Source organism: Vicugna pacos, chromosome 5 (assembly GCF_048564905.1).
Source record: "Vicugna pacos chromosome 5, VicPac4, whole genome shotgun sequence".
Classification (NCBI taxonomy): domain Eukaryota; kingdom Metazoa; phylum Chordata; class Mammalia; order Artiodactyla; family Camelidae; genus Vicugna; species Vicugna pacos.
This window is the reverse complement of record NC_132991.1, coordinates 35,132,692-35,160,379: the sequence shown is the minus strand read 5'-3', so window position 1 is coordinate 35,160,379 and position 27,688 is coordinate 35,132,692. Positions and strand designations below refer to the sequence as shown.

Genomic DNA, 27,688 nt, shown 5'->3' with positions numbered 1-27,688 from the left:
CATCTGAACAATGAGAATGAAAAGAGTACTCACTTCAAAGTTTGGGTAAAGGTTGGGTTGTTGTAGGAATGAATGAAATGAGACAGTGTGTGTTAATATGAGCACAGTGCCCTGCAAATAGCATTCAGAACTATTCTCATCATTAGGATTGAGATTGACTTCGTAATTCTAAAACTGGCTAGCTGTGTAAACCTGACCAATTTACTTAATCTCCTTGCCCCTCCATTTCATCATCTGTAAAACAGTAATAGTACCTTCTTCTACGGGATTATGTAGTGTTAAACAAGGTAACGTGTGAAGTGCCTGCACACTGTGGGGATCTGTAAAGGAGTAAAGGCTTTCTTTTGTCCTTTTTTAAATACCCCACATCTCGAAAGAAATGCTTAATTCAAGTCTTGTTGGGCTTGAAGACTATTTGATTCCATTTAGGATTGATTTCCAAGTCTAGTTATTATTTTATTTCTATCCCTTTCCTGACGCTGATAATAACACTTTTTTCCTCTGTGGGTTTAGAGCAACCAATCACACTTCAAGAATACTCACCCGTTCAATTCTATACTGTATTTAGGAACTTACAATTGCATGACCAAGTATGCTTATGTATATAAAATAATATTAAAAGGAAGGCTAACACTCTCCAGTATCCCAAACCTATTTGCTTTTATTTTCATTTTAACAGAAGCAAATTTAAAGCAGAGTTATGATACAGGAGAGAGTGTTAAAAATCTAGAGGGGCACACAGATTTCTACCATTACACAGCCCACTTCTTCCGACTAGCTAGCTGTTCATACATGAAGGTCTCACTGGTTAGGCAGTTCCAACATCCAAACTATTACCAGGGAAATATTTTGAGGAAATACAAAATTTCTATATACAAAATTTCAATCTAGAAATATTTCCAACTTTTTTGGAAGCTATTAATGCTATATTTTCAAAAACCTGACCTAAATATCAGATTTTCAGAACATTCTCTGTATCAAATTTGAATTTCTCCATGATCTTGATCATGATCGTTTTTTTCAAATGCCTGGTTGAAAATAAACCACTTCCCTAGTTTTCATAAAGCTGATTGGTTTGGGGTTTGTTTTCCTTCAACAGCTCATTCTGCGACTCTCGTTACCATAGAGGATGAAGATGAGAATAAATTTGTGAGCAGACTGATAAGGGAAAATAATAATATTACCATGAGAGTTTGGCTTGGATTATTTCAACTTTCTGCTGGTAAATGACATATCTGTGTGTGCAGTGTGCAAAGAGCGTTCAAACTTGTCCTAAATACCGAGTCAGCCTCACTGAAGAATGTCAACTGGTGGCCAATTCAAATGCTTCTTATTGGTGAATAAGCTAGGTCTGCTGTTTTAGAGGCTTAAAAATTCCTGATGAATAAATGAGTAACTATTAGTAATGATGGAAACACTAATGAAATAGAAAGTCAGATTAAAATCAACAGGAAGTGTTTTAGAGGCGTAAGATAGTTGGGTCAACAGGATATTTTTTTCTCCTGTGGCAATATCTGTGCCCCCTGTGTCCCCACAAGGAACCCATCTCACTTACTTCCCTTAGAGTTTTAGTCTCTATCACCCAGTGTTTCTGTAGCTTATAACTCTGTTATTCAGACAGTTCGCTTCTTGTTGGAACTTTTTTTTTTACCATAGAGCAAAATTAAGCCTTAATAGTGATTTTTTATACTATCTTAGTAAAATTGCAGATATTTGGTTCAAAAAGATTTGTGGAAGAATTTTTCAATAGGGAATACTAGATACAGGGTTTAAGTACACTTGGAATTGATAAAGAATGAATTAAGAGTAGAAATTTGATAGAATATTAGGAAGTCTATTTCACATTTTATGCAAAGTTGAATTCTAAGTAACTGAAATAAATGTGAATTCCAGAATATCAAGTATGTGTCAAAAAGTGAACGAATTCAAAGTTGGCCATCTAAATGAATTATAAATTGAGTTTATACTATCACCACAAGGTGGTGCTACCTCCCCCACCAGCACATTGTGAACGATGGGGGGTGGGGGGATGGGGAAAGGATACAGGTCTTTAGAAATCTATCTATCACACAATAAATGTGCAAGCATTTTGTCCTTTAATCAAAACACCATATTCTATATTAGTGCTGTCTAACAGAACTTTATACAAAGATGCAGTTGGTCCACTGCACTGTCCAAGGTAGTAGCCACTAGCCAGGCAGGGCTACTGAGCACTTGATATGTGACAAGTGCATCTGACAAAGTGATTTTTTCATTCTTTCACTTTTAATAAATTTTATTTTAAATAGTGGCATAATGCAGTTCTAAATAAATAAGTCGTATGGGTTACATGCCTTTTTACCTTAGTTATGTTGCAATAAACATAGTTGTACTTAATTTCTTTCTTTAGATCAATCTTGGAATTGGTTAGATGGATCAAAAGTGACATTTGCCAAATGGGCAAATAAAATGAAGAGTGGTGGTGGACAATGTAGCATTTTGTTAGCTTCAAATGAGACTTGGATAAAAGTTGAATGTTCACGTGGCTATGGAAGAGTTGTCTGCAAAGTTCCCTTGGGTAAGTATGTAATCTGTCCTTAAGGAAAATTTTTGCAGAACAGGTCAGGAAATAAATGTGCAATTCAATTATGTGCAAAGTTTTGTACTTCATTCTAAAGTACTTAGTCCTTACTGTATATCCAAACAATATTGAGTAAGTCTTTTTTCCCTTGGAAAAACAGATTATAAGAGAGAGTAAATGCACAAGATGTCTAGGACGCCCAGAAGAAAGTTCTAAACTGTCTATGATTTGTGTAACTCTTTCCTAAGAAAAATAGAAGCTGCCAGAGTATTGGAGAAGTCATTTATTTGAAAATGTTAAGATGTATTTTATTCTATAATTCAAATATGTAAAAGCTCAAAAGTCTAATTCTGCAGTCGGTTTGCTTTCTTTCTCCTCATTCTTATAAAACTCACGATTAACTTAACAACAATGCAAAACCATATTTAATTACTTAAAATGTCCTGAGTATCTATAGGAAATCATAGTTTGAACTTCTGTTTCATCACAGTTGATACATAAAATAACTATGAAAATCTTACTGTAATAAGCTCTAAAATTTTCACATCAACATTTTTAAAGATTAGTATTAAAATGTCCATTTTGGTGTACAAATATTAAAATAAAACTCCAGCCCTAGGTGATCAATATCTATATAGTTACGCATCGATTTAGCAAATTTTTAGTGTCTGTGTCCTGCCCTGTTCTAATGTACTGGGGTGCACCTGTAAATAAGACAGATAAGACTCCTTTCCTCACAGAGCTCACAGTCTAATGAAGGAAGATAGATAATGAGTTACCAAGCAGGCCCATTTTTAAAAGAGAGGAAAATATCAAATAGTTATAAACGCTACGTGATTGAGACCAGGGGAATGACTACTCTAGATCAGGTTATCAGGGAAGACATCTTTGTGCAGGAGACATTGAAGCTGAAATCTGAAAGGCCAGCCAAGCCCTAGGGATCAGGGGAAGAGGCATACCAGGCAGAGGTACCAGTTGGAGCAAAGAGCCCAAGGCAGAACAAGCTTGATGTGGACTCAGGAAGAGCTGGAAGGCAGACAGGTTCCAGCCACTTAGGGCCCTGGAATCCAGGTTCTGTTCTGAGTAGAATGGAAAGTGACCAGCAGGTTTTGGGGATGGGTGGGAGCAGGGTTAGGGTGGTATAAATCAAGAGTTCTATTTTAGCATTTCGAGCCATCCATACGGAGATGAGCTGTACATATGGACCATATGGAATGTCTAGTATGCAACCGGTCATGAGAAAGAAGGGAGGCCAACAGAACGATGGTATCAAAGCCACACAGGACAAAACAAGTCCATCTCAGCAGCGGGTAGAGAAGGGGCTGGGACAGTATTTGAATCTGAATAGCTAGGAACTGAATGAGATCATCCTGAAGACTTAAATTCCTTTAAAGCGAATAATACATTATTTGGCCCTAGGTAAGTCAAACAAACATTTGCAACCTTAAGCAATTTGTTATCAAACTAAGGTAATACACTGGGAGTGATCGTCTCAAATGGGTGATGGGAAGGGAAAGTGAGAATCATGCTAGTGCTTTAATGTCTTTGGAAGAGAATTGTTATAGCAATGAAGAGGATTTGAACGAAAAGGAAAACAGTTAAATTGGAAAAGAAGGCACTTAAGTGTTTGATGGTGAGTTTGGAGTCTGTGTTAATGCTATGAAACATCAGTTACTTCCTGTATCTAGTTGGTACAGGGTTCGCATATGTGACACACGCCTAATGTATAAAATCAATAATGATCACTCTTCTACCCTCCCCGCCACTGTCAAACCTCTCCCTACACCAGGCCCTGATTACAGAGGAATGGGTGTCGCGCTTGCTGTGCTCTGTGTCTTAGCTCTCATCAGCGGGCTGATTTGGTTCCTCTTCCGAAGGAACCGTTTTCACTGGGCGGGCTTCTCTTCAGTTCGGTATCAACATGGAGCCAACGAAGATGAGATTATGCTTCCTTCTCTCCATGATTAAACTCTTCTAAAGGTTTGCTAATTTGCACTGATGGTTTAAGAAAAATGAGCCATTTAAAAATTTCCCAGTGTCAGTATTTACTCTGTTTCAAAGCAGCAGTCTTAAGGACTTTTTCTTTTTGTTTTTTTTTTTTGTTGTTGAATTGCTATGCCCGTAATCACAATTACCCACAAAATGCCATGTTAATAACTCTACTGAATAGAATAAAAAAGAACCAAAGCTGGAACTAAAGTCCTAATTGTTCATAGGGTAGTAAGTTTAATGTGCATTTTCTCTGTAAGAATGTGGCTGCTAACTAGGATATGTATATTTTAATAGCATTTTAACAATGCCTTAGGAAATCAAAATTGGCATATTACTAGGTCACACATCTACCTTTTAATTTTTAAGAACGTCCAAGCCAAATGCAAAATTGGTATCTCAAAGTGAAAACATAACTAAATAACACCAACATTGTTTTAAAATAGTCATTTGTAACATTTGGGGGAAATTATTGAACAATGAAACATGCTTACTTTTTACACAGCAAAATGATGCATCTTGGCAAGCTTTTCTTAAACTGTTCCAAAGATACTTCACACCAAAATTATTTAAGTGAAAATGTTTTGTTCTGTTATACTTATTTTTTAAAAGGCTTTTAAAGAAGATTCAGTGCCTAACATTTTTCTGAAGTGTGGGAACATTATTTTTAGATCGATTAAATACCCTGCAGCAGTGTGTTTTTGTCTTATGTGCCACATACACTGTTTTCTTCTTAAAGGGAATCAGCTGATTTTTTTAAAATTTCACAATTTATGTACTTTACATGGTATGGCAACTTCTGACTAAGAAATTTTTATTATTTTGTTGCTTTTTAACATAAGCTAAAGAGAGAAAGAGTCTGTGAAGGAAACTGTATATCTTACTTCTGTAAAAATGAAAATTTTACAATGAAACTCTAAACCTGTGATTACTACTAAAATACTTAAAATTATGAACAGTTAAGGAAACACTGTTTTGTGGTTTATCATTTTAAATTTTACCATTTAGAATATATTAATAGTAGCTTCCACTGGATATGGTGAATGTTTTACTCAGTGTTTAACTTATATTTGTACTTGAGAATATTTTTGTATAAAGTCTGCAGATTTATTTTAAAATTTAGAGTGTTTATACTATGATAACATTGTAAATAATTTTCTAAGACGATTTTAGTGTAGTTTAAAACTCTATAGTATAATTGTCTAGTATATAGTATAATTGAGCTTTTTTTTATTATTATTGAATTTGCAGAACTGATTTTCTTGCTGTATGATCTGTAAAGTTTTGGTTAATAAGACTTTCTTCAAAGAACTAAACCAACTTGATGCAAAAAGTACAGGTTTATATAGTAGTGATGCCATAGTAAAGTTGTTTTCTTTTATTTTTTTAAGTAAAAGTGTTATTGATCCTTGTGGGGGAAAAAATCTCTAAATTGGGCTTATTATCTTAGTCATATAGCATGACAAGAAATAAAGTGTCCAGCTATTGTAAAGCAAGGCGTCCTTAAGATTTTGTGTGCATTTATAAAAGAACAAACATAATCATTCCTACATCTCTGAATGCTTGATTTTAGGCCTCTTCTTGGGTTCCTCTGACTCAGCGTTTCTTTTAACTACTGGATCAGCAGAGATTCCACCTATGATACACTTACTTCTCACTCTGTGCTCCCCTAAGGGGACCTGTGCACCACCTCCCCCCCACATCAACCGCTTAACAATGGCTTCTGAGTGAGTCGTTCAAACATCTAGTTCTCCAGGTTCATGTTTCTAACTCCCACCGAACAATCCTCATGAGGTCCATCTCAACATGACCAAAACGGACCATACTGTGCTCCTTCCTATTTTCCCCTGTCCCAGATGTCTCAGAACTGAAGACTGCCTTTTCCAATCTTCCTAACCAACCCAGCCCCCACATGTGGTCTGACAAAAGTGATCTTTCAAAACCAGGCACTTAAAATACCAGGCAAATGCACCAGATGATCAGGTACAGGGGACACATTTAGAAGTGACACCAATGACTATCCCTTCACAGCTTGTTCCCTTCCCGGATCGCAGGGCAAGATGTCTCATCATCTGGGAGGTTGCCCAGCAAATGGCTGCTGCAGTGTTGGCTCCCACCGTCCTGACCCCACTGCTGAGCTGATGCAAGGGGAAGCCAGAGATTCAGATTCCTTTATCCTACGTTCATTTAACCCTAAAATCCCCTAGGAGACGCAAAGACCTAATTGTTGTTAGCTCAACAAACTTTACCTAAAAAGACAAATTTTAACTAGATCTCAAAGACCGTTTTTTTTAAACTAGACCACATGGTCTATGCAAAGTTAACTCTAATTCATTGTATATTCTAAGTTAGAACATTCTCACAGTAGTACATCTCAACAAATTTAGTATACAGGTATTTCTCTTTTCCAAGCGAACTTAATCATCATCAGAATTTGAGACATTTTTTCTATTCTCCCAAACAGTTCTGTTTATATTCTCTTTAAATTAATATGAAGACAGCATACCCCTTGTTTCCTAAGGTAGAAACTCAGAAGTCATCCTTAAATCCTCTCTTTTGCATCTCTCTAAATGAACAATTCTGTCAGTTTTACCCCACACTTCTGAGTGGCTGTCTCCATTGCTGGCTGTCTTAATTCAGACCTTTATCCTTTTTTTCTCCCTAGATTATGTGCATGAGGCTCTTCACTGGTCTTCCTCATCAGCCTTTCCTCTTCATTCCATTTTTCCCATTCCTGGGCCTTGGGGAGCTGAAATTCAGAGAGGAGAACCCTCCCACACACCGCCCCCTGTTTTGGCCTGAAGTTATCTAGGCCTGACTATCTCAGGCCAAAAAGGAGCACAACAATGCCCAGCCCAGGGCCTTCCCCAGCGACCTTATGTGGGTTGACGTCAGTGCTGAGAAGTCCTACAGTTCTGGTTCCCTGGCCAAACATACTTTTAATGCAACAGAGGATCAAGTCCATATTACTCCAGTTGCTAAACAACAAAGAGGCAAAGCCAGATAAAACTGGAATCCAGGAACTGGGAAAACATTGGTGATCTTAGCCAGTGGAAAAGCAGTGGCGTAGTGAGGCCAGAATCCAGATGGGAGTGAGCCGATGAGTGAGAGGGAAGTGAAGAAATGGGGAACATGACATTTTGAGAAGTACAGCAGAGATGGAGCTAGAGAGAGAAGGAGGTTTGAAGAAGATCTTTCCCCAAAGGAGGGGAAAAGAGATTCACAGGTTTAAAAGTTGAGAGGAAAGAAAACAGAACAAATCCAAAACCAAAAACAGTGGACAGAGAGAAGTGGACAAAGCAGGGGAGGAGGGGGGCCACTAGTGGAAGAAGATCTTGGAGAAGATGGGATGAGAGGGGCGGTTCTCAACCCACAGAAAGAGGAACCGGGCTTGGAGGGGATGGGAGCACAAAAGAGGAAGACCTGCGTGAAAGAGAAAGGGAAGCAGATGAGTATTTGAAGATGTCTGTCTATGCCTGATGGCCCCCATTTTCCTATTGAGTAAAAGGCAAAGTCTGCTAAGAAAGATAGATATTGAATGGGGTTTCAGTTTGAAGAGAATAATAAAAACTGAAATTGAAATATTCTATGTGGGAAATGAGAGAGGAGAATAACCAAGACAAAATAAAAGGATGGCAGAAGAGGCATACAAGGCCCAGATGAAATTAAAAGCCATGTATCGGTAGTGACAACCATCAGGAGAACTAGCAGACTTCCTCTGCGTGTGCGCAGTTACTCGAGTACAGTTGAGGGGAAAGAAATTATGAAAAAGAAAGAAGACACCCCCATCCTCGGAAAATTAAAAATACATCTCCCATGTGATCCAGCAATCCCACTTCTGGGTATATATCCAAAGGAAATGGAAACAGGATCTCAGAGAGATAGCTGCACCCCCATGTTCATTGCAGCATTATTCACAATAGCCAAGATCTGGGAATAACCTAAGTGTCCCTCAATGAATAAATGGTTAAAGAAGATATGGGGTGTGTGTGTGTGTGTGTGTGTGTGTGTGTGTGTGTGTGTGTATAATGGAATATCGTTCAGCCATAAGAAAAAGGGAATCATGCCATTTGCGACAACATGGGTGAATCTGGGGGGGCATTATGCTAAGTGAAATGTCAGACAAAGAAAGGGATACTATACCATATCACTCATGTGGAATCTGAAAGAGCCAAACTCATAGAAACAGAGAGTAGCACAGTGGTTTCCAGGGATAGGGGCTTGGGTGGAAAGGGAGACTTGGCTTAAGGGTACAAACTTCCAGTTATAAGATGAGTGAGTTCTGGGGATCAAATATACAGCATAGTGATTACAGTTAACAATATTGTGTAATATACTTAAAAGTTGCTAAGAGAGTAGATCTTAAATGTTCTCACCACAGAAAAGAAATGGTAATTATATGACCGGGTGGAATGCCATGGTGGTAATCCTTTTGCAGTATATATCAAGTCAACACATCGTGCACCTTAAATTTACACAATGTTATATGTCGATTATATTTCAATAAAGCTGGAAATTATTTTTAAATTTTTTAAATTTTAATAAAAAGGAAAAAAAGAGGAAGAGACCCCAGGTTTAGATTTGGCCAGGTAGATGCAACAGAGGAACAAGAGAGGGTGTGGTATCCGGGCTGGATGTAGAAGGGAGAAATAAAAGGCCAAAAAAAATGAAGTTAAGGAACTGGAGTCTGGAATGAGGTCAAAGACGAAGTAAGTTGGAGTGAAAGAGAAAGAAAAATAAAAAATATAAGGTGTGATTCGAAAGTAGGACATCATAATGAGAAATCTGAATGAAATACCATATTATTCCATGCAGAAGCAGTAAATAGTCTGTTTTGACATATTAGCATAAAAAATGAGGAAGTGTGCACCAGAGTTAACAGCGGGGAAAATATACCTCCCTTTAGTTCAAATGACTTAAAAATAAAAGACTGCTGAAAGGGGTTATTTGCCTAAATTACATTGATTCATTAAGGCGCCACTTCAATTGTAAATCTAACCATTATTTGAAAATTTGTTTAACAGGAAGTAATCCACATGGACACAATATACATTGGTGTCTGCGGTGAGGGTGGAGATGATTTTTTCAAATACGGGACTGCATCGAACTATTCATCTAACTTGTTAGCAGGACAGAGGAGTCCAGAATCAGGATGTTTGAATCTTTAAGCATGGCATACATTTGGAAGGATTTGTTTTGGGTTTGGGCTTAGTGTATAAACCCATATTAACAGTCTGAGAGGAACAATGGAAATAAATAAATTGAGCAAGACCTTGATACTTTGGCAGAGACTGCACCTGGAACAGCGTTGTTTGGCATTCACTGCATGCCCCTAGGTAAGCCACGTCCCTTCTCTGGGCCTCACTTTCCTTATCAGTAAATGAAGATGGTCCCTGTGACCTCCAGCACTCTTGACTCTCCTTACAGACCCCTTTGGTCAGAGATTTCATTGATGCAATCATGCCGTTTCAGACTAGAACTTCAGAGGCATGGAAAGGGTTAGACTTGATTTTTTTTTTTTAAGAAGAGACTTCAATTTTTGAACAGTCTTAAGGTTATTTAAAAAAATTGAGCAGAAAGTACAGAGAGTTCCCATATACCTCCTTACCTCTCTCCACCTTTCCCTTATTATTAGCATCTTGCATTAGCGTGGTACATTTGTTAAAACTGATGACCCAAAATTGATATGTTATTATTCACTAAAGCCCATAGTTGACATTAGAACTCTTCTTTATGTTGTATGTGGGTTTTGACAAAGGTATAATGACGGGTATCCATCATTACAGTATCATACGTTTCACTGCCTTAAAATTTCTCTGTGCTCCACCTAGTCAGGCCTCCCTTCCCTTCCTCCTCCAACCTCAGCACCCACTGATCCTTTTTTACTATCACCAGTTTTGCCTTTTCCAAAATATATAGTTGAAATCATAGGGTATTTAGCCTTTTCAGATTGGCTTCTTTCACTTAGCCATATGTATTTAAGGTTCCTCCAGGTCTTTTCACAGCTTGACAATTGATTTCTTTTTGGTGCTGAACAACATAGCACTATCAGGATGTACCACAGTTTGTTTATCCACATACCTACTGAAGGACATCTTGGTTGCTTCCAGGTTTTGGCAATTATAAATAAAGCTGCTATAAATAAGTATCTGTGGACAAATTTTTAGTTATATGTAAGACTTCAGCTTGTTTGGGTAAATACCAAAGAACATGATCACTGAACCGTACAGTAAAGTATATTTAGTTTTGTGAGAAGCTGCCCAACTGTCTTCCAAAGTGGCTGTACCATTTTGCATTCTCGTCAGCAATGGATGAGAGTTACTTTTGCTCTGCATCTTCATCAGCATTTGGTGTTTTCAGTGTCTGAGCTTTCAAAAGGCATTCTAATACGTGTAAGTGAAATCTCATTTTTGTTTTAATTTGCAATTTCCTAGTGACATATGTTGTTGAGTGTGTTTTCTTACGCATTTTGCCATCTGTATATCTTCTTTGGTGAGGGGTCTGTTCAGATCATTTGTGCATTTTTAAATTGAATTGTTTGTGTTTTTATAATTGAGTTTAGACTCGAATTTAAATCACTCTTTTGCTAATGGCATGAGGCTATGTCAGAGGTTAAACAAGCAGCCTATTGGGCCCTAATTGTTTGGTTCCAGAGGCCCTCACCAGTCAAGATATAGCTGCGTATTTTATACATATAATACAAGTAGTTTGGTGTTTTTTGATTGTTTGTTTTTTATTTTTCTTTAAACAAAGAAATGCATTGTCTCACGGTTCTGGAGGCTAGAAGTTCAAGATCAAGGTATCCATGAGAGTCGGTTCCTTCCAAGGACTGTGCAAGTATAGTTTAAGAACCCTTAATCCAGGAGCTGGTGACAGAAAAATTGTCCGAGGGACACAGTCCACTGAGAGAGAAGCCTTTGAAAAGCTTTCTGGCCATTGAATCCAAAGGACAAACACCATTTTAAGCAAGTGATCAAAGTTAACATCACCAGTGATGAGACAGAATGACCTCGTGTCCCGCGGGGGTGGGACATAACACTTCTGTGGTACTCTTGCTAAAAACCAAACAAACAATAAAAGAAAAAAGAAAAACATAACCTGAATCCTGTTCTTCCAGTCTCCCTCAAGAGGAAACATCAGACAAACCGAAACTAAAGGACATTTTACCCAGCAACTGGCCAGTACTCTTCAAACCTCTGTTCAGGTCCCACATTAAAGAGACTGAGGACACCTCAATGCAGTGTATGACCCGGGGTTGGCTTTTAGAACAGAAAAAGAACATCAGAGAGACAGTTGTTGAAATGTGATAAGGGCTGTAGATCAGTTCGCAGTATCTTATCAGTGTTAATCATTTGACCATTGTACTGGGGTTACCTACGACGTCAATATTTAGAAAAACTGGCTGGAGGGTTACGGAAATTCCTTACTACCTTGGCAACATTTTTCAGAGTCTGAAATCAGTTCAGATGAAAAGTTCTAAAAGCTACGGAGAGCCGGAGCGCCGGCCGGAAGGCAGCGCGGGCGGGATCTGGCGGCGGGGTCGGGGCGGCGGGTGGGAGGGGTCGGGCGGCGGCTCCGCACTTCCGAGCCGCGCGCCGGGCGCCCGCAGCCGCCGTCATGCGCCGGGCCGCGCCGCCCGCTCTCCTGCTGCCGCTGCTGGGCCTCGCCGCCGCCGCCGCCGCCGCCGCCGCGGGTAAGCCGCCCCCTCGTCGCGCCCCCTCCTCGGCCTGGGAGCCGGGACCCGGAGCGACCGCTTCCCCGCGGCCCGCGGAGACCCTCTCCTTCCCCGCAACCAACTTCGTCGGCGTCCCTGGGCACCGTCCCCGCCTGGCATCTCGCGCTCGCCTGCACCCCACCCCGTGCGCCCCCGGGGCCTGGTCATCCCCCTTCTCCTCCGCGTTCCGTGGGTTCCGAGAGAACGCCCCCGGGAGGGGGTCGCCGAGGACCTGCGAGCTCCCTCCTTCTCCCACCATGTCCGCCGCCTCGCGCAGACCCCACTCACGGGGAGGGGTCCCCAAGCTGGTGGCTAATTGACAGGAGAGTAGGGGGACTTGAGTCCCTGGACGAGTATCGTTTCAGAGCCATTCGGGACTGAAAGGAGAAGTGGGGAAGTTGGCTGCGGAGGTTTCCCCAGCTCGTGTGCAGCGGGGGCGGGGGTGGGGGGAAGCTGGCCCTCTTTTGCTCTCAGCGTTGTTTGTCCAATTGGTTGATGTTCAAGTTGTTGAAACAGGAAAACAGTTAAGGGAAATAACCCCTGGATGAAAGTGGAATGTGAACAGGGAGGCTTGGATTCCACTTAAGTCGTGTGGCTTAAATCTTTCAGTCTAGTCTGTTGTCGTGCAAGTGACATCTGCAAAATCACACATTTCCAAAATGACTGAGAAGAGACAGTTCTACTGAATATATTTGTTTTTAACAAGTTTCCCATGCAAGCACGTCAGAAACGTTGATGGGAGAAACTCTGTGGAAAGACTTCCATCCAGAACCATCTTTGATTGAGCAACTCCAGGAGTTAAGGAGCAAAATAAACAAGAACTAAGTGAATACTTGCATGGTTTTGAATAAAATGATTATGCAAGAGTTTGGCTTTTCTTCCCCTGAATTTCACTGCCATTTTATAAATTCCTGTGGGAAGCCTGGTGGCAGGCCGGAATATGTTAAAGGATCTCAGTATTGGAGGCAGCAGTGGAGTAAGCAGCTCAGAACTTGCTTACAAACTCACAGCCCCTTCTCTGAAACCTGTTGTCCACCAGCGTTTATGACCAGTAAATAGCAGGCCATCTGCTACCTATAGAGGAACAGAAACAAAATTTTCATACTGTTCAGACTGAGCACGTTAGTTTTGTCTAAGACAAGGCTGGACTAGAGATTCTGTGAACCCTCCTTATGCATGCCCTCATGTTTGCCAGTAACATCTAAACGCCCATTTAAGCCACTTTCTGGGTTGCCATGCCTTCATACATCAGGCCAAGTTAAAAAATACTTTTCTTGTCAGATTTTTTTTTAAAAAGTCGATTTCTAGATCTTGATATCTCTCTTCAGAGAAACTGTTTTGATCAGCATTAGAGGACATCTGTTACCAACCTGGGTTCTTGGACTCCTTAATCAATAGAAATTGGTAAGAGGCCAGCAGAGGAATTCAGGCAAGGCTTTAATTGGGACTCGTGCTGCAGAACGAGGGAACAAGAATAAGTAACAGGTGCCCTTGCTGGCTCCCTAAGGAGGGGCGAGCTGGCGCCTTAAATGGGGTGAGGGTAGAGGAGGACCCGTGGGCCAGGGCAGAGGGGCGACGTCAGTGGCCCCTCCTTTTCAGGGTTATCACAGAATTTGCTAAATGGCCCACCCCTTTGTGGTGCTGTGGGCAGGGGTCACACGCACTGCCCTGCCTTTGCTCTGACATCGTAGAAGCAGCAGTTGGGCTTTGGTCTTTTTGTATCTTGTTACTCATTTGCCCCAGTTGCGACCATGCGTGCAGTTACTTTTAGTCCCTTACGGTTTCTTTGTATTCTGTTACTGGAAGAGACATTTGTCCAGGTGCAAGCACTGCAGTAAAGGGTCCCAAAATCTCAGTCTGTCTCAAAACTATCTTTGGAAAGTTTTGGTCTTTTTCCTTTTATAACTCCAGTGTGATTAAATAGACTTTTCAAGAGCTGAAGAAGAAATGCATGTTGAATAAATTAATGCTATTAATTAATCAACTTCTATCAGGAGGCTTTAAGGATTAATTTAGAAAGAGCACAAGATTTGGAGTGAGGTACAGACTGTGTGGCCTTGATCAAATTACCCAACTATTGCACTTCAGTAAAATGGAGGTGATACCCAGAGCGCTGTCATGAGCAGTCAGTGAGAACTCGGTCCAGCCCCTATTCCAGGCCTGGTAAATCTTGCTGTCCTTCCCTTTGTTCTTTTCACATGAAATGAAGGGTAATTACTGCAGTTAGGAAATGTCATGAGTGCCACTTTCTGTGTGTTGGCTGGTTACTGAGCACATTCCCACACACGTTGATGATACAGAGCTGAAAAACTGTGTCTGGGTTTCATCGTAATACTACACAAATTTCATATCTAGACAAGATCGGGAATCATAGCTTAGAAATAAGTCAAGAAAGAGCTTTTCAGGGTTATCACAGAATTTGCTAAATGGCAAGCTCTGAACAGAAAAGCTCCCATGGGATTGCATAAAGTAGAAATGTAATATTGAAATGGAAATTATTGTTATTGGTCTCTGTTATGCTGGAGTTTATTAGTGTAACTGATCTCATGTTGTTCTTAGCTATTATCAGGAAAACTTCAATGAACAAAACATTCTTAAAATTCCTGAGTAAGGCTCTGTGGCATCTCTATTCAAAAATGCTTCTGAAATGGTGCTTTCTCTATATAGTAGGTGATCAGTGTATGTTTCTTGGACCAGTGACTTCCCATGGGCAGCATGAATCTAAGTGAATGTAAACACGTTAGAGTAACCCTTCTTTTATGGTCATTCCATGGGTCACAGTCTAGGTCACTAATTTTGAATCGCCATCACCTACAAGGCCCTGCGTTCTTCCCTGATGTTAGCTCTTACCACCCTTCCTGCCCTTCGTGCTGTTTATCCACACTGACGTCTGGGGGACTCAGCCACCCTCTGGTTCTTCTGCCCAGACCACCCTCCCCTTCCCCATTCCTTGGCATGGCTGCCCTCTCTCACATCATTCAGATCTCAGTTCATCTGTCACCTCCTTAGGCCGTCCCTGGACAACCCCCCTTCTCTCTCACATCCCTACGTTTTATCTTCTTCAGGGCACTTACTACTCTCAGAATGAATCCTCATTATTCATTATCTTCTTGCTTGTCACTCCCCTTACCAGGGAAGCTCTGTAACAGCAGAAACTTTACCATCTTATGGATTTCTGTTTTGTTTTGAAATGTGACTCTGTACTCTATTCTAATTTATAAGAAAAGGCTGAAAAATTTATGTGAATGATTTAAAAATTAGGGGGGAAATGGGATTGCAATTTTTTTCAAATTATTTTTACTTCTGCTGTGAACTCATAATTGAATTCAAAGCATTAAATCATCTTAATCTATTGATGTGACTTTTTCTGACCTTTGTGGATGGCACAGTGTTGTTTTGGGGGAAGTTATCCTATATTTTTGTAAAATTTGAAATGTTAATGTTTATTTTTCTTCCAACAAAAAAGTGAAATTATGATTAAGGTATTTTTTTCAGGACTTCATTGTTTGAAAAGCTTTTAAAAGTGTGCTTATGTGTTGAAAGCTATTTTTGCAACAGGGTTATCGTCCACAGTCTTTATGATACATAGCAAGTATTTCAGATTCTTTTAGATTTTGAGGGCAAATCTTGAGGTTGCTTCTGTAAGAAAATGGACCAGTGATGCCCAATGAGAAGAGTGCAGAGTAACACTGGCACCCCCACTCTGTGAATAAATGTCATGACAGCTTTTCTGAGAAGGGACTTGAAGAGAGAAGGTGGGGGTGGACATCTCAGAAGCTAGGTGGGGAAGGATGACGTGGAGAGGAGATGGAATGTCAGAGTGGTGGAATTTCCTTAGATCAGGGAGATCTTGCTTGCTGGGTTAGTCAGGGACCTGGAATACCACATTCTCCTCCATACATAATAAACGTAATAAATGTCTCTTTCTTCCTCTCCCCAGCTGCCCTTGTGGAAGGTAAGTGACTGACTCATATCTTAATGGGAGAAGGGGCAAAGGTCTTATTATTGACAAGGCAAAAAAAACAGAATCTTGCCTTTCCTTCATTAACATTCAGAACAAGTATGTCCCAAGTATGTCCTCTTATGCTGTGCCTGGCGCTTTAAAAAATAAATGACAAGGGAACAGAGTTCTATTAGAACGGACTGGTAATGCAAAATATTCCTGTGGATATGCCATTTTATTCGTTTGGCATATGATCATTGTAGGCAGAGGATCTATGTGGAAACTTTTGGAGTTAAGTACTAGGTTTTAAAGTTTGCATCAGGCTCCTAAATTTCTGTACATATTAAATAAATAGAATGATAAAATTATAAATCCATGGAGAGTCATTTAGGTGCATTATTAATAACAACCTATCTTTCAGGACAGCTGTGAAGACCTGAGAGTAACAGAAAAGTACTTTGGAGAGAGCATTGTGGGCAGGACTTTTTTTTTTTTTTGAGCAAAGTATATTTATTAAAATATATTTTCTAGAAAATTTAACAGAACCTGTAATTGAAAAACCTATGGAAGTATTTTGGGGAGCCAGGTTTTTCACTGTAACAGGATCACAGTGAAGATACTTGGCACTGAAAAAGCCGTGGTTTAGCCCTTCTGCTCGTGAAGTGCACGAGCCTCAGTAACTTCCCTCACAGGAGGTATCGGCCTCTATCTGGACACTCTTCTCGAAGTGGGAACAGATCTCGTGAGTAGTACTTGAAGCTTGTTTCTGGGGCTCACACTCTGACCGGGAACATGCGAAGAAGGGCTCAGTGCTGAATTCACTGCATTTACTGCTAATGCCGAAATGAGCCTAAGGAGAAGGCAGCTGAAAGCTTTGAGGATGTCAAGTTAACAATTTGTTTTCTACTTTTTCTGCCTATAGCTTTTTGTTTTTACTTTTGGTTTTTTTTTTCTTATCACATTTTGCTTATTTAATTACAGTGGTCTTTGAGCTGCTACAGTTCTCACTATCATCACACTCACTCCCATCCCAGGGGCCTGTGTGATCTAGGTAACCACTTGGCTTCTTTCCTTCAGCTCATTCAGATCTCTTTTGTATATGTCACCTTTATAATGAACTCTTTCTTAGACACACTTCTAAAATTTCAACCCCAGTCCCTACCCTCCACTCAGGATCTTACGTCTCTGTTTTAACTTATCTGTGGTTGCTAACCTCCAGGATGGCCCTGCTGATTCTTGCCTCCTGGTATTCCTACCATTGTGTAGCTCACCCCTGCACTGAATAGGCCTGACCTGTGTAGCCAATGGGATATCGTTGAACTAATGGAGTGTGACTCCCAAGGCTGGATTGTAAAAGACACTGCACTTCTGCCTTGTTCTCATTTGAATGACTTGCTCTGAGGGAAGCCACCTGCCAAGTCATAGGACCTTCACCTGTGGAACTGAGGCCCTGTGCCCACAGCCAGCACCAACTCACTGTCCACGTGAGGGAGCCTTCTTGGAGGTGGGTCTTCCAGCCCCAGTTCACTTTTCAGATAGAGGCAGCCCTGGCCAGGATCTTGACTGAAACTTTATGAGAGGCACCAAGCCAAAATCCTCTAGCTAAGCAGCTGTTTCTGAATTCCTGATCCAGAGAAATTGTGTGAGATAATAAAGGTTTTTGTTTTCTTAAGATGCTTATTTGCTATATATAGCAATAGATTGTTGTATACTATCTAAATAAAACACCACATAACATTATTTTACTTATTTATCTTGCCTTTATGTATCTGCCTCACCTAGAATATAAACTCTAGGATGGCAGGATTTTTCTTCCTTTTTGTTCACTGCAGAATCCCTAGCACCTAAAACAACTTTCTCACAACCACCCCCTGAGATAGGTACTGTTATTTTACAAATAGGGAAACTGGAGCACAGTTAAAGTTAAGTAACACAGCCAGGATCATGTCGTTAGAGCCAGACTTTTGTCCACAGCCTAACGTGCTTCATCAGAACCCTGCACTGTCCCACTTCTCTGCAGGCTGTTTTGTGTGGTGTACAAGACTCTATGATAGATATTATTGGTGGTACAGTTAGATTTGAGACATGATCTATATGTCATGCTGTTAATAGTCCAATTGGGAAGGCAGGATAAGTATCAGATAACTACCATACAGAGCAGAATTTGATCAGTGCACAAGAATGTGTACTGGTCTTCAAAGGGTAACACAGCCCCTTTTCCAAAAAAAAAGAGGCTACCTGTGCTTCTTCCTCATAGGTCCGTGGTTTGTGTCATATTATGCTCACCATCCAAGCCACAACTAATCAAAATAGGGATAATTTCCTAAATCAAAGGCTGACTACTCTAGGCTAGGTAGCAATCCAAGGTGGGGGACCTGGTATAAGAACCCTAAGAGGCCTGGTTGACTGCTAAGACAGTATCATCAGATTTCTTATTACCCCATGTATCCTTACAAAAAAAACTCTATTATTTGGGGTAATCTGAGCAAATCTCTAGTCCTTATAACCAGAAAAGGCCTCTCACATGTAGTGTAGTGCAAAGTCCTGTGGAAGTTCACAGGGGTCAGAGGTTACTAGAAGGTGAGGGTTGGACACTTCATGCAGAATTGACACATGAGCTGCTGCTGGAAAACATACACTTTAATCAATAGATGGTTTAGAGATCACAGTTCATTATAATTCTAAAGCCTAAGAACTACAAGTATATGAAGAAATAATTTGTAAATGTCACTTCACTTGGTGTTGATTACATTTTTGTGTACTTATACATGTGCTTTATTCCATTTAAACAATATTTCAAAACTATTTTTTTATATTCTTGAATTATTTACTATCAGTACAAAATCCTCTGTGTAGCTGTGACTAGAGCATTTCTCAACCCATGGATCAAGAACTTCCAATGATTTATAAAGGTGTTTCAGGTGTCATTAAACATAGTAATGGAGTCTGTTTCCATTTCAGTTTTTTAAAAATTCCATAAGGCTAAAGAAAAAAACACAAAAGGAACCATAAGAAAATAGAAAGAAGAAGAAGAAAAAGAAAGTCAAAGTTTGCAATTCAGAATATCTGCCCTTGTGACTTTCAGTTTGAGTTTCATTCTGGAAATGACTGCTTGGTTTTCCTCTATCATGTCTGAATACATGAAACATATGGTGGAGGAGTGCGGGGAGGGAGGGGCCTGCCTAGTTCACTCATTCAACCAAGATTTGACTCCACTAGGTGCCTGCCATTGTGCTTTTTATGGTGCTCCCTCTGCCTGGGGATTTCTTCTTTTTTCCTTTTCCACATGGCAAACTCATTTATCCTGTGAACTGCAGCTCAAATATTGCCTCCTTTTTGAAATGTTCCCTTGCTCTACGAGGTATTTACTTTTTTCCTATAGTCTTACAGCATTTAACCTCTCGTACCTTTAATATGTATGTGTGTCTGACTCGCCCATCAGACTGAGCTCTTTACGTGTAGGACCCATTCCTCTTAAATCCCTTTATACTTACCCCTTAGCTAGGGTTACACTGTGTCTGACATGTAGGAGTTGCTCAGCAAAAGACTGTTGGATGGATGATGGTAGCAGCAGTTACTGATAAGTTGTTCAAAAGTGTGAAAGAGAGAATTTTGCTTCTGGCTACAACAGAGTGGGACACTCATGTTCCCACTAACAACTAGAAAATCTAGATAAAATTTGGAAGGAATGGTATTTGCAGGCATCAGAGAGCTGCTAAGGCAGCTTGTTGAGGTGAACCCAGTATTCTGTGTGTTAATTTTCCCCTTAGGAGAATTGCCCAAATTTTAAGCTGCTAAAAACAGAGCAGAGTCTTTGGCATTCTCATGATGTTAAGGAAGACAAAAATTTGAGTTTTTAACTTGCCAAAGAGGAGTGACTCTAGTTAACATGCAGGCTTTCAGTTGGAATCCACGGGTGTTGGGCCTCACAAAGGCTGTAATACCCCCTCAGACGGACTCAGTCCTTGACACTCCAGGCAGCTAGAGCACTGAAGATTACCTTAATACTCTCGCTGCCTCCAGAATCCTTTCTAGAGAATAACATCATATAGAGCCCCTGCAGATTTTCTTACACAGTATCTGGTATTTGATGTTAAAAACAAACAACGAACAACTACCAGGCATAACAAGAAACAGGCCAAAGAAGGAAAAACAAATAAAGACCAACAGGTGACTCAGAAATTAAGAGTTTCCAGAAATGGACTTTAAAAAAACTGTAGCAAGTTCAGGAATATTAGTAAGACTGAGAATTTCACCAGAGACCCAGAATCTATAAAAATGCAAACAAGTTGAAATTCTGTAACTGAAAAATCACTGACATTATGAACTCAATAGATGGGTTTCACAGCAGATTTTTAAAACTAAGGAGTAGATTAGTAAACTGGAAAGAAAAAGATTGTAATATGGAGAGCCAAAATTATTAAAAATATAGAAAAGAGCGAAAGGAACATATCAGAAATGGTGAGAAATCTAACATATACATAATCTGAGTCCCAGAAAGGGAAGAGAGAGAAAATGGAGTAGAAGCATTATTTGAAGTAATGATGACCAAGAATGTTCCAAAAGTGACCAATGAAAATAAGCTACAGATTCAACAATTGCACTGAATTATTAGCAGGATTAAAAAAAAAAATACTAGGCAAACCACTGTCAAACTGCTAAAAACCAAAGAAAATCTTGAAAGCAGCCAGAAAGAACAACGATCAGGCTGACAGCTAGTTTCTCAGTAGGAATGAAGGAAGCCAGACAATAAAACTACATCTTAAGTGAAAGATAAACTGCCATTCTAGAATTTTGGTTTTGCAAATGTATCCTTCAAACATGAAGGCAGTACCAAGACATTCACAGGAAATCAAGAATCAAGGGAGTTTGCATTAGACATGCACTTAAAGAAACACCAAAGGAATTTATTCAGGCAAACAGAAGATTATCCCAGTTGGTAATAGAGAAGTTAAGAAGGAAAGAAGAGCAACAGAAAAGGTGTTTTTAAAACTAAAGGAATATTGTAAACTATACTTCAATGAAAAAAGAATGGGGAAAAAAAAAAACTGGGGAGGGTATAGCTCAGTGGTAGAGCGCTTGCCTACCAGGCGTGAGATCCTGGGTTCAATCCCCAGTACCTCCGTTAAAAAAAACAAAAAACAAAAAACCTAATTACCTCCCTTCCCCCTGAAACAAACTAAAGGACACTGACCACGCAAAATAGTAATAACAACAATAACACAGAGGAAGGGAAGTTAAAATAGTGTAAGATCCTGGCATTGTCTAGGAAGTAGTAAAAGCACTCATTTATTCTAGGTACTTATGAAGTAAGGTTGCATGTTGTAATTTTCAGGGTACCTATTATAGAAATAAAATTAAAGAATATATAGTTTATAAACGAAAAAAATGGAATATAAAGATGTTTAACAATCTTAAGAGAGAAAAAAATAAGACAATTAGAAAACAAATAGTAAAATGGCAGATACAATTTCAGATACATCAAATAACTATATTAAATATTTCTGGAAATATTCCAGTTAAAAGACAAAGATTATCAAACTGATATTTTTTTTAAAACCTACTTGCTGATAAGGATAACCACTTTGGAAAAGTGTTTGGCAGTATCTGCCAAAGCTAGACACATGTACCCTCTATGACCCAGCAATTCACTTCTAGAAGTATACCCACAAGAAAGCATGCATGTGTGTACCAAAATATGTGCACAGCATGTTTGTAGCAGCATTACCTGTTACGGCCACAAACTAGAAACTACTCACATTCACTAACAGAAGAATGAATAAATTCATATAATATTGTATAGCAATGAGAAACAACAAACTATAGCTACACACTAAAACATAAATGAATCTCATAAAATGTTTATCAAAAGAAGCCAGATAGCAAGAGTACATACTGTATGTGTTCATTAATCTAGGGTCCCAGAACAGGCAGAACTCATCTGTGGTGTTACAAGTTAGGAGTGATTACCTTTGGAAGGGAGTGGACCGAAAGGGTTTGGTTAATGGTCTGTTTCTTCATCTCACTGATGATTATATGGATATGTTCATTCTATGCACATTCACCATGCTGTATATATATGATTTGCACACTGTATGTTGTATTTCAATAAGTTTACTTTTTAAAAAGTATACAGTAGTCTCTTTGTATCCATAAGGGGCTAGTCCCAGGACCTCCCCCGCCCCCAGATACCAAAATCCACGGATGCTCAAGTCCCTTATGTAAAATGGCATAGTGCAGTTGATCCTTGGTGTCCACGGGGTCCACATCCCTGGATAATGAGAGCCAGCTGTATCAGGAAAGGTATTAGAATTGGCTGCCAGGCCAATCCAGTTATATTTCACTTCTGCTTACACCTCATTATCCAGACGTTACTGGAAGACTGGGAAATAATCCATCAGTGGCCTGTACTCTGTACTATAAAAAAGCACCTGAGGTCAAGTACCAGAGACAGCTAATGGTCTTTGTCATATTCTGAGCTTAGTAACATTGAGGTGGTTGAATTTAGACCAGCATAGGTGACTGTTACATTCTGATCTCTGTAGTAAGCCATTCTTCTACTTTTTTATATTAAAACTGTAATTCACAGAGAACTTTAAAATAAAATTAGGTAAAATCATGGTGATTTTCCCTATAGACCTAAGAAAATATGGAAGATTAATGTCTTAAACTCCTTTTTTCACTGGAATTCAATAAAATCTTTGTATCCTCTCTCCATTCTGGTCAGTGAAATCAAGCTCTTGCAGGCCTATTTTTGTTTCTGATGCTAATTAATGCAATTCCAGAGCCACAGCTGAAAAATGTGCACCTTCATTATGAACAACAACAAAAAGACCCAGGCAGAGATGAAGGAGATGCAACAGCAATAGAGGAAGAGATGCAGCTGTTTTATAAAACTAATTCAAAGAATCTGCTTTGATGAGGTGTTAAATGAAGGGCATTCATAAGAACATCAATCTTGTTTTCCTGTGCAAAGGAAAACTTATCTGAATATCCATAATCTAGCAACTTGTTTTCTTCCCTGTTCTTGAAAGTATATTTCAAACAAAAAGATCTTGTAAGACTCTTAAGACTTTTGAAATTATTACTACATACTGCAAAGATGACCTTGAAAGAAAACTTGTAATTCTGATTGGTTGTCTTCCTTGGTAGTTTATTGCATTGGTCATTATCATATGTAATATGCTATCACTTACATAATCTGAATTCCTAAGCAACTTAAAGACTTGTAACTTTGTCAGGTCAGAAGAGAATCAGTGGCACATTTCTTTTCACACATGTACAGTGGAGAAAAATAAATTCCTATCACACCAGTCAATTTCTTATTTTAACAAAGACCAAGAGCCTAATGGCTAAATTAACAGGGGAAATTGCCATTCTTTTTTTCTGTGAAAATTTAGTATCTAACATCGTTACCTTTAGGAATTCTTGAAGTTCTCCTTCTCAAGTTGTCTAACGGTATTTCTCTTTTCCCACAGACTGCCCTTCTTCCACCTGGGTTCAGTTCCAAGACAGTTGTTATATTTTTCTTCAAGAAGCCATCAAAGCAGAAAGCATAGAGGATGTCAGAAATCAGTGTACTGACCATGGTAAGGAGCTTATTCTTTTTTGTTTTTTCACAGATCACTGAAGAGTATTCACTAATTTCTTTTAACATTGTTTTGTCATATCTCACATTTACCTTGGTCCTTATAATAAGTGGACTTTTATTTTATAATACACAAGCCACAGGCAGTGAAATTGGGGTAAACCTTTGAGGCAGAAGAGAGTTGTTGGACAGTACTGCCCGAATGCTTGTGACAGAACCTTAGCAACAGCAGTGTCTATTTAATGTGAGTGCTCTGTGTCAGGCACTGTGCTTAAGCACACAGTGTACTTTAACTGGCATTATTATAGCAAACCTATCAGATAGTTTATTATTAGCCTCGTTTTATCCAGAGAATAAAACTAGTTCAGTTACTTGTTCAGGGTCACACAGGAAATAATTGGCAGAGCCAGGATTCACACCAGGGCCTGTCTGATTGTAGGAGCAGCATTCTTAATCACTGCTCTTCTGCCCTGAAAGTACTGTCTCAGGCATACAATGTGGGCAGAAGTCAGATTACATGGGACTATCATGTGAGACTGTGGTAAAGAAGCATACCATTACATAAAAATGAGGAAAAGGCTGTTTGCTACATGATACGCTCAGTAGTCCTGGGAAGTGTATTTATATATTCACATTGTGAAATATTTTAAATAAAAATGTGATTTTTAAAAAGGTGTGCTTGGGTGCTCTTTCTGTATTTGGCTGTTTGTCTCAAAGTGCATCCTTGTTGTTAAGCCTCTAATTGTGATACTCGTCAGCTCAAATGAAGACTGTGGTGTGAGCTAGCATCTTTTTCAACTGAGGTCTTTGACGATAAGAGTCCATGATTATTTAAAAGTCCTTTTTATTACTGTGTGAGATCCAAAAGAAAAAAACAGAGTCTTGATCATTTCATTTCATTTTGTCTTAAACACATATAAACACCTGCATTGTAAAAATGCCCTTTACCTAAAAAAAAACAATTTCTGACAACTCACCAGTATAACATTTTGGAAGAATATCAAATTGCATTAGGATGCTTTAATTAAAATCATATTGACCTATTATAGAAGGAATAAATGTAAGGATAGGATTTTTAAATCCTAGGAAGTGCCATGTAATACTCAATACGTTTATTGTTTTCCTTACTTGCTCAATGGTGTTGAACATTGGCTCTTTGAAAACAAGACATTTCCAACATGCCAGTATGGTTTCACTTCAAGGAAACTGAATAATGGGAATTTTGCTGGTCTTACAAGATTTTCTAAAGTGTTACCCCCACAACTATTTTCTCTTTAAAAAAAATTTATATCAGGTACACTTAGACATAAACACAGATTTCAGTAAACAAACTATATTTGATGCTCAGAGCCAAGAAAAGACATGTTCCTATACTCTTAATAGCTTATATGAACCACAAGGTCAAATTTTACTGTCCAGCTATAATACTTAAGCAGTTAAGGAAATACATACTGTACAGAGGCATAGTTAATACTTTTGACTGACTTCCTCTGCAACTGAACTGGAGTTAGTTGTATTTGCTATTTTTCTGTAGCAAATGAAGCAAAACAAAATGGAAAAAAATCCAGAATTTTGAAGCCTGATTTTTGATTACTTGTTTTGAAGTCCTCCTTAAGCAGGGTAGCCATTTAGGAATTTTAAATTACTGTATACAAATCTGCGTATAAAGTTTGCCTTGTGTCTAAAGAAAAATATGTCCTTTTTCCCCAGTTAAAAATTTATAAATTCTGTCTTGTCTTACTGATTTGACTTTTTAAAATTTCTCATACATTTCTGATAAACTCACTGTTTATTTGATAATCCTCTACATTTGCTTCCACTCTGGAAATACCCAGAAATTTCATTGATGAATCAGAAAATTAGCTAAAATTAGTTAATAATACTGTTACATTTTTTGGCTAGGGTAGTGTTTTGTTTTGGAACAGTAAGTGGACATGTACTTAGTGTTTGCTATTTATGAAGAAGGAAGAGCATAAGGAAGACTAGGACATTTACATTTGGATTTATAAAATCTTCACAGCTATTCAAAGTCCTATCTTAAACCTATAATTAGGGGTATAGAAAATAAGTGACTTATCCTTTGGGCTGCAGAGAGCTAGATTTAGAAATATTCCCAGTGCTTTGTGCCAATTTACTTGATGTTATATGTCCTTATTTTGGGTACTGTCATTGTTTATTTAGGAAGATAATTGTGAGAGGCGAAAATTTTTTATTTTGCAGCATTTACCTTTGATTTTGATAGTATGATTATAAGAGAACAAACAAATATTTTCAACCTTTCCTTTTTGTGATCTATGTATGAGCTGGGTCACTAAGCATAAAAAGAATATAAAGGGCCGAATTACATTTCAGCACATAGCATCACTGGTAATTCATTGTAAAAAAATTTGCTTGAGCACATGTGTTCTTCAGGGACTTCTGCTGTCATTTGTTAAACAAAATGAAAGTGTGTCTTACTTGCCTTACATAGTAATTTAAGTTTACACGGTAGTTACTTAAATTGCAATGTTAAAAATCATTAAAGTTCTGTTGGCTGCCACAAGGTCAGAATAGAATGAAAACCTCATCTCTGAACACTTAAGCCTAAACTATAACCTGGTTAAATACTTCCCTTGAGGATTTTTCTAAAATGACATTTTGGTTACATTTCACAAATAAGTACAAGTACTAGAGTAAAACAGATGAAAGTTCTATATGACATTTAACAGACAGGAAGTGATAGCAGCTGGCACTGATAAGAAAATCATAATAGAATTTTTAAAAATGGACCTATGACTGAAAGAACCTTGCTGAATCCTAACTTTGGATTAATTAAAATATTAAGTATTTTAAAAGTCAGTCTTATTTTTTCTTTTCTTTTAAAAGTTCTTTCTTACACAGTTAGTGCATGATCACTATGTAGAAAAACATATGCAACTTTTTAAAAACAAAATTACCCTAAATTGTACCATGCTGAGGAAATGTAATCAGTGTTATCATTTTGGCAAGTGTCCTTCTAGACTTCCTCCCCACCAGGCAAATATATTTTAATAAATGCTTAATATATAGAGAGAGGTTTCATATTAGGCACTGTTCTGTAATCTGCATTTTCCCTTAAAAATATTTTTCTGTGGCAGTACAGATAGGATGCATATTTCCTGATTACTGTACACTATTCCTCTAAATAGATATGTGATAATTGATTTAATCTTCCAATATTGGTCATTAAATTATTTTCAATTTTCCAGTGCATAAATGTGATGAACATTAATGATTGTCCCCTTTTGAGCACAGAGGCAATGACTGCCTTAGCATAAATTGTTCAGATTGCTGGATCAAAGAATAAGGACATTTTTTTAGGGCTTTCCATACATCTTGCCAAATTGTCTCCAAAAAGGTTTTACTAATTTTAACTCCAACCAACCACTTTTAAGTTCCTAGTTTTCTACACCCAAAGCCAGCACTGTTTGTCTGCACGTCTGACACTCTGCTTGCTTTTTCATTTCTTTACCAGTGATATTGCACTTTTCACATATTTCTTGTGTTGTATTTCCTTTCCTTTTGTGAGGTGAACTGCTTTTTTAAATTGAAGTATTCTTGATGTACAATATTATGTAAGTTACAAGTGTACAGTATACTGATTCACAATCTTTAAAGGTTACATTCCATTTTTGGTTACTATAAAATACTGGGTATATTCCCTGTGTTGTACAGTATATCCTGTAGCTTATTTTTTACATAATTGCATCTTTTAATCCCCTGTGCTTACATTACCTCTTCCCCCTTCCCTCTACCCACTGGTAAGCACTAGTTTGTTCTCTGTATCTGTGCCTTTTTAACAGTTGGAGACCATTTTTTTTCCCTTCTGTTCAGGTGTTTGCCTGTTATTTTTATAATAGAGCTTTAGTCTGCCCA

General features: G+C 38.7%; 1 protein-coding gene and 1 non-coding gene across 4 annotated transcripts in view; both read left to right on the top strand.

Annotated features, from left to right (window-relative positions):
• The window catches only part of LOC102539123 (CD302 antigen), a 105,381-nt gene that overhangs the window by 69,498 nt on the left and 8,195 nt on the right, over positions 1-27,688 (top strand). The window contains exons 33-35 of one of the 3 annotated variants that reach the window (XM_006196201.4): positions 1,100-1,222; positions 2,390-2,557; positions 23,685-23,795. In XM_006196201.4, coding sequence (XP_006196263.2) covers positions 1,100-1,222; positions 2,390-2,557; positions 23,685-23,795 — 402 coding nt within the window. Of the gene's footprint in view, positions 1-1,099; positions 1,223-2,389; positions 2,558-4,349; positions 6,041-12,103; positions 12,243-23,684; positions 23,796-27,688 lie in introns of those variants that run through there. The other 2 variants (XM_031678468.2, XM_072961037.1) reach the window with 2 other exon arrangements.
• Positions 21,259-21,331, top strand: TRNAG-ACC (transfer RNA glycine (anticodon ACC)). The gene has a single exon. It is a non-coding gene; the product is annotated as a tRNA-Gly (tRNA).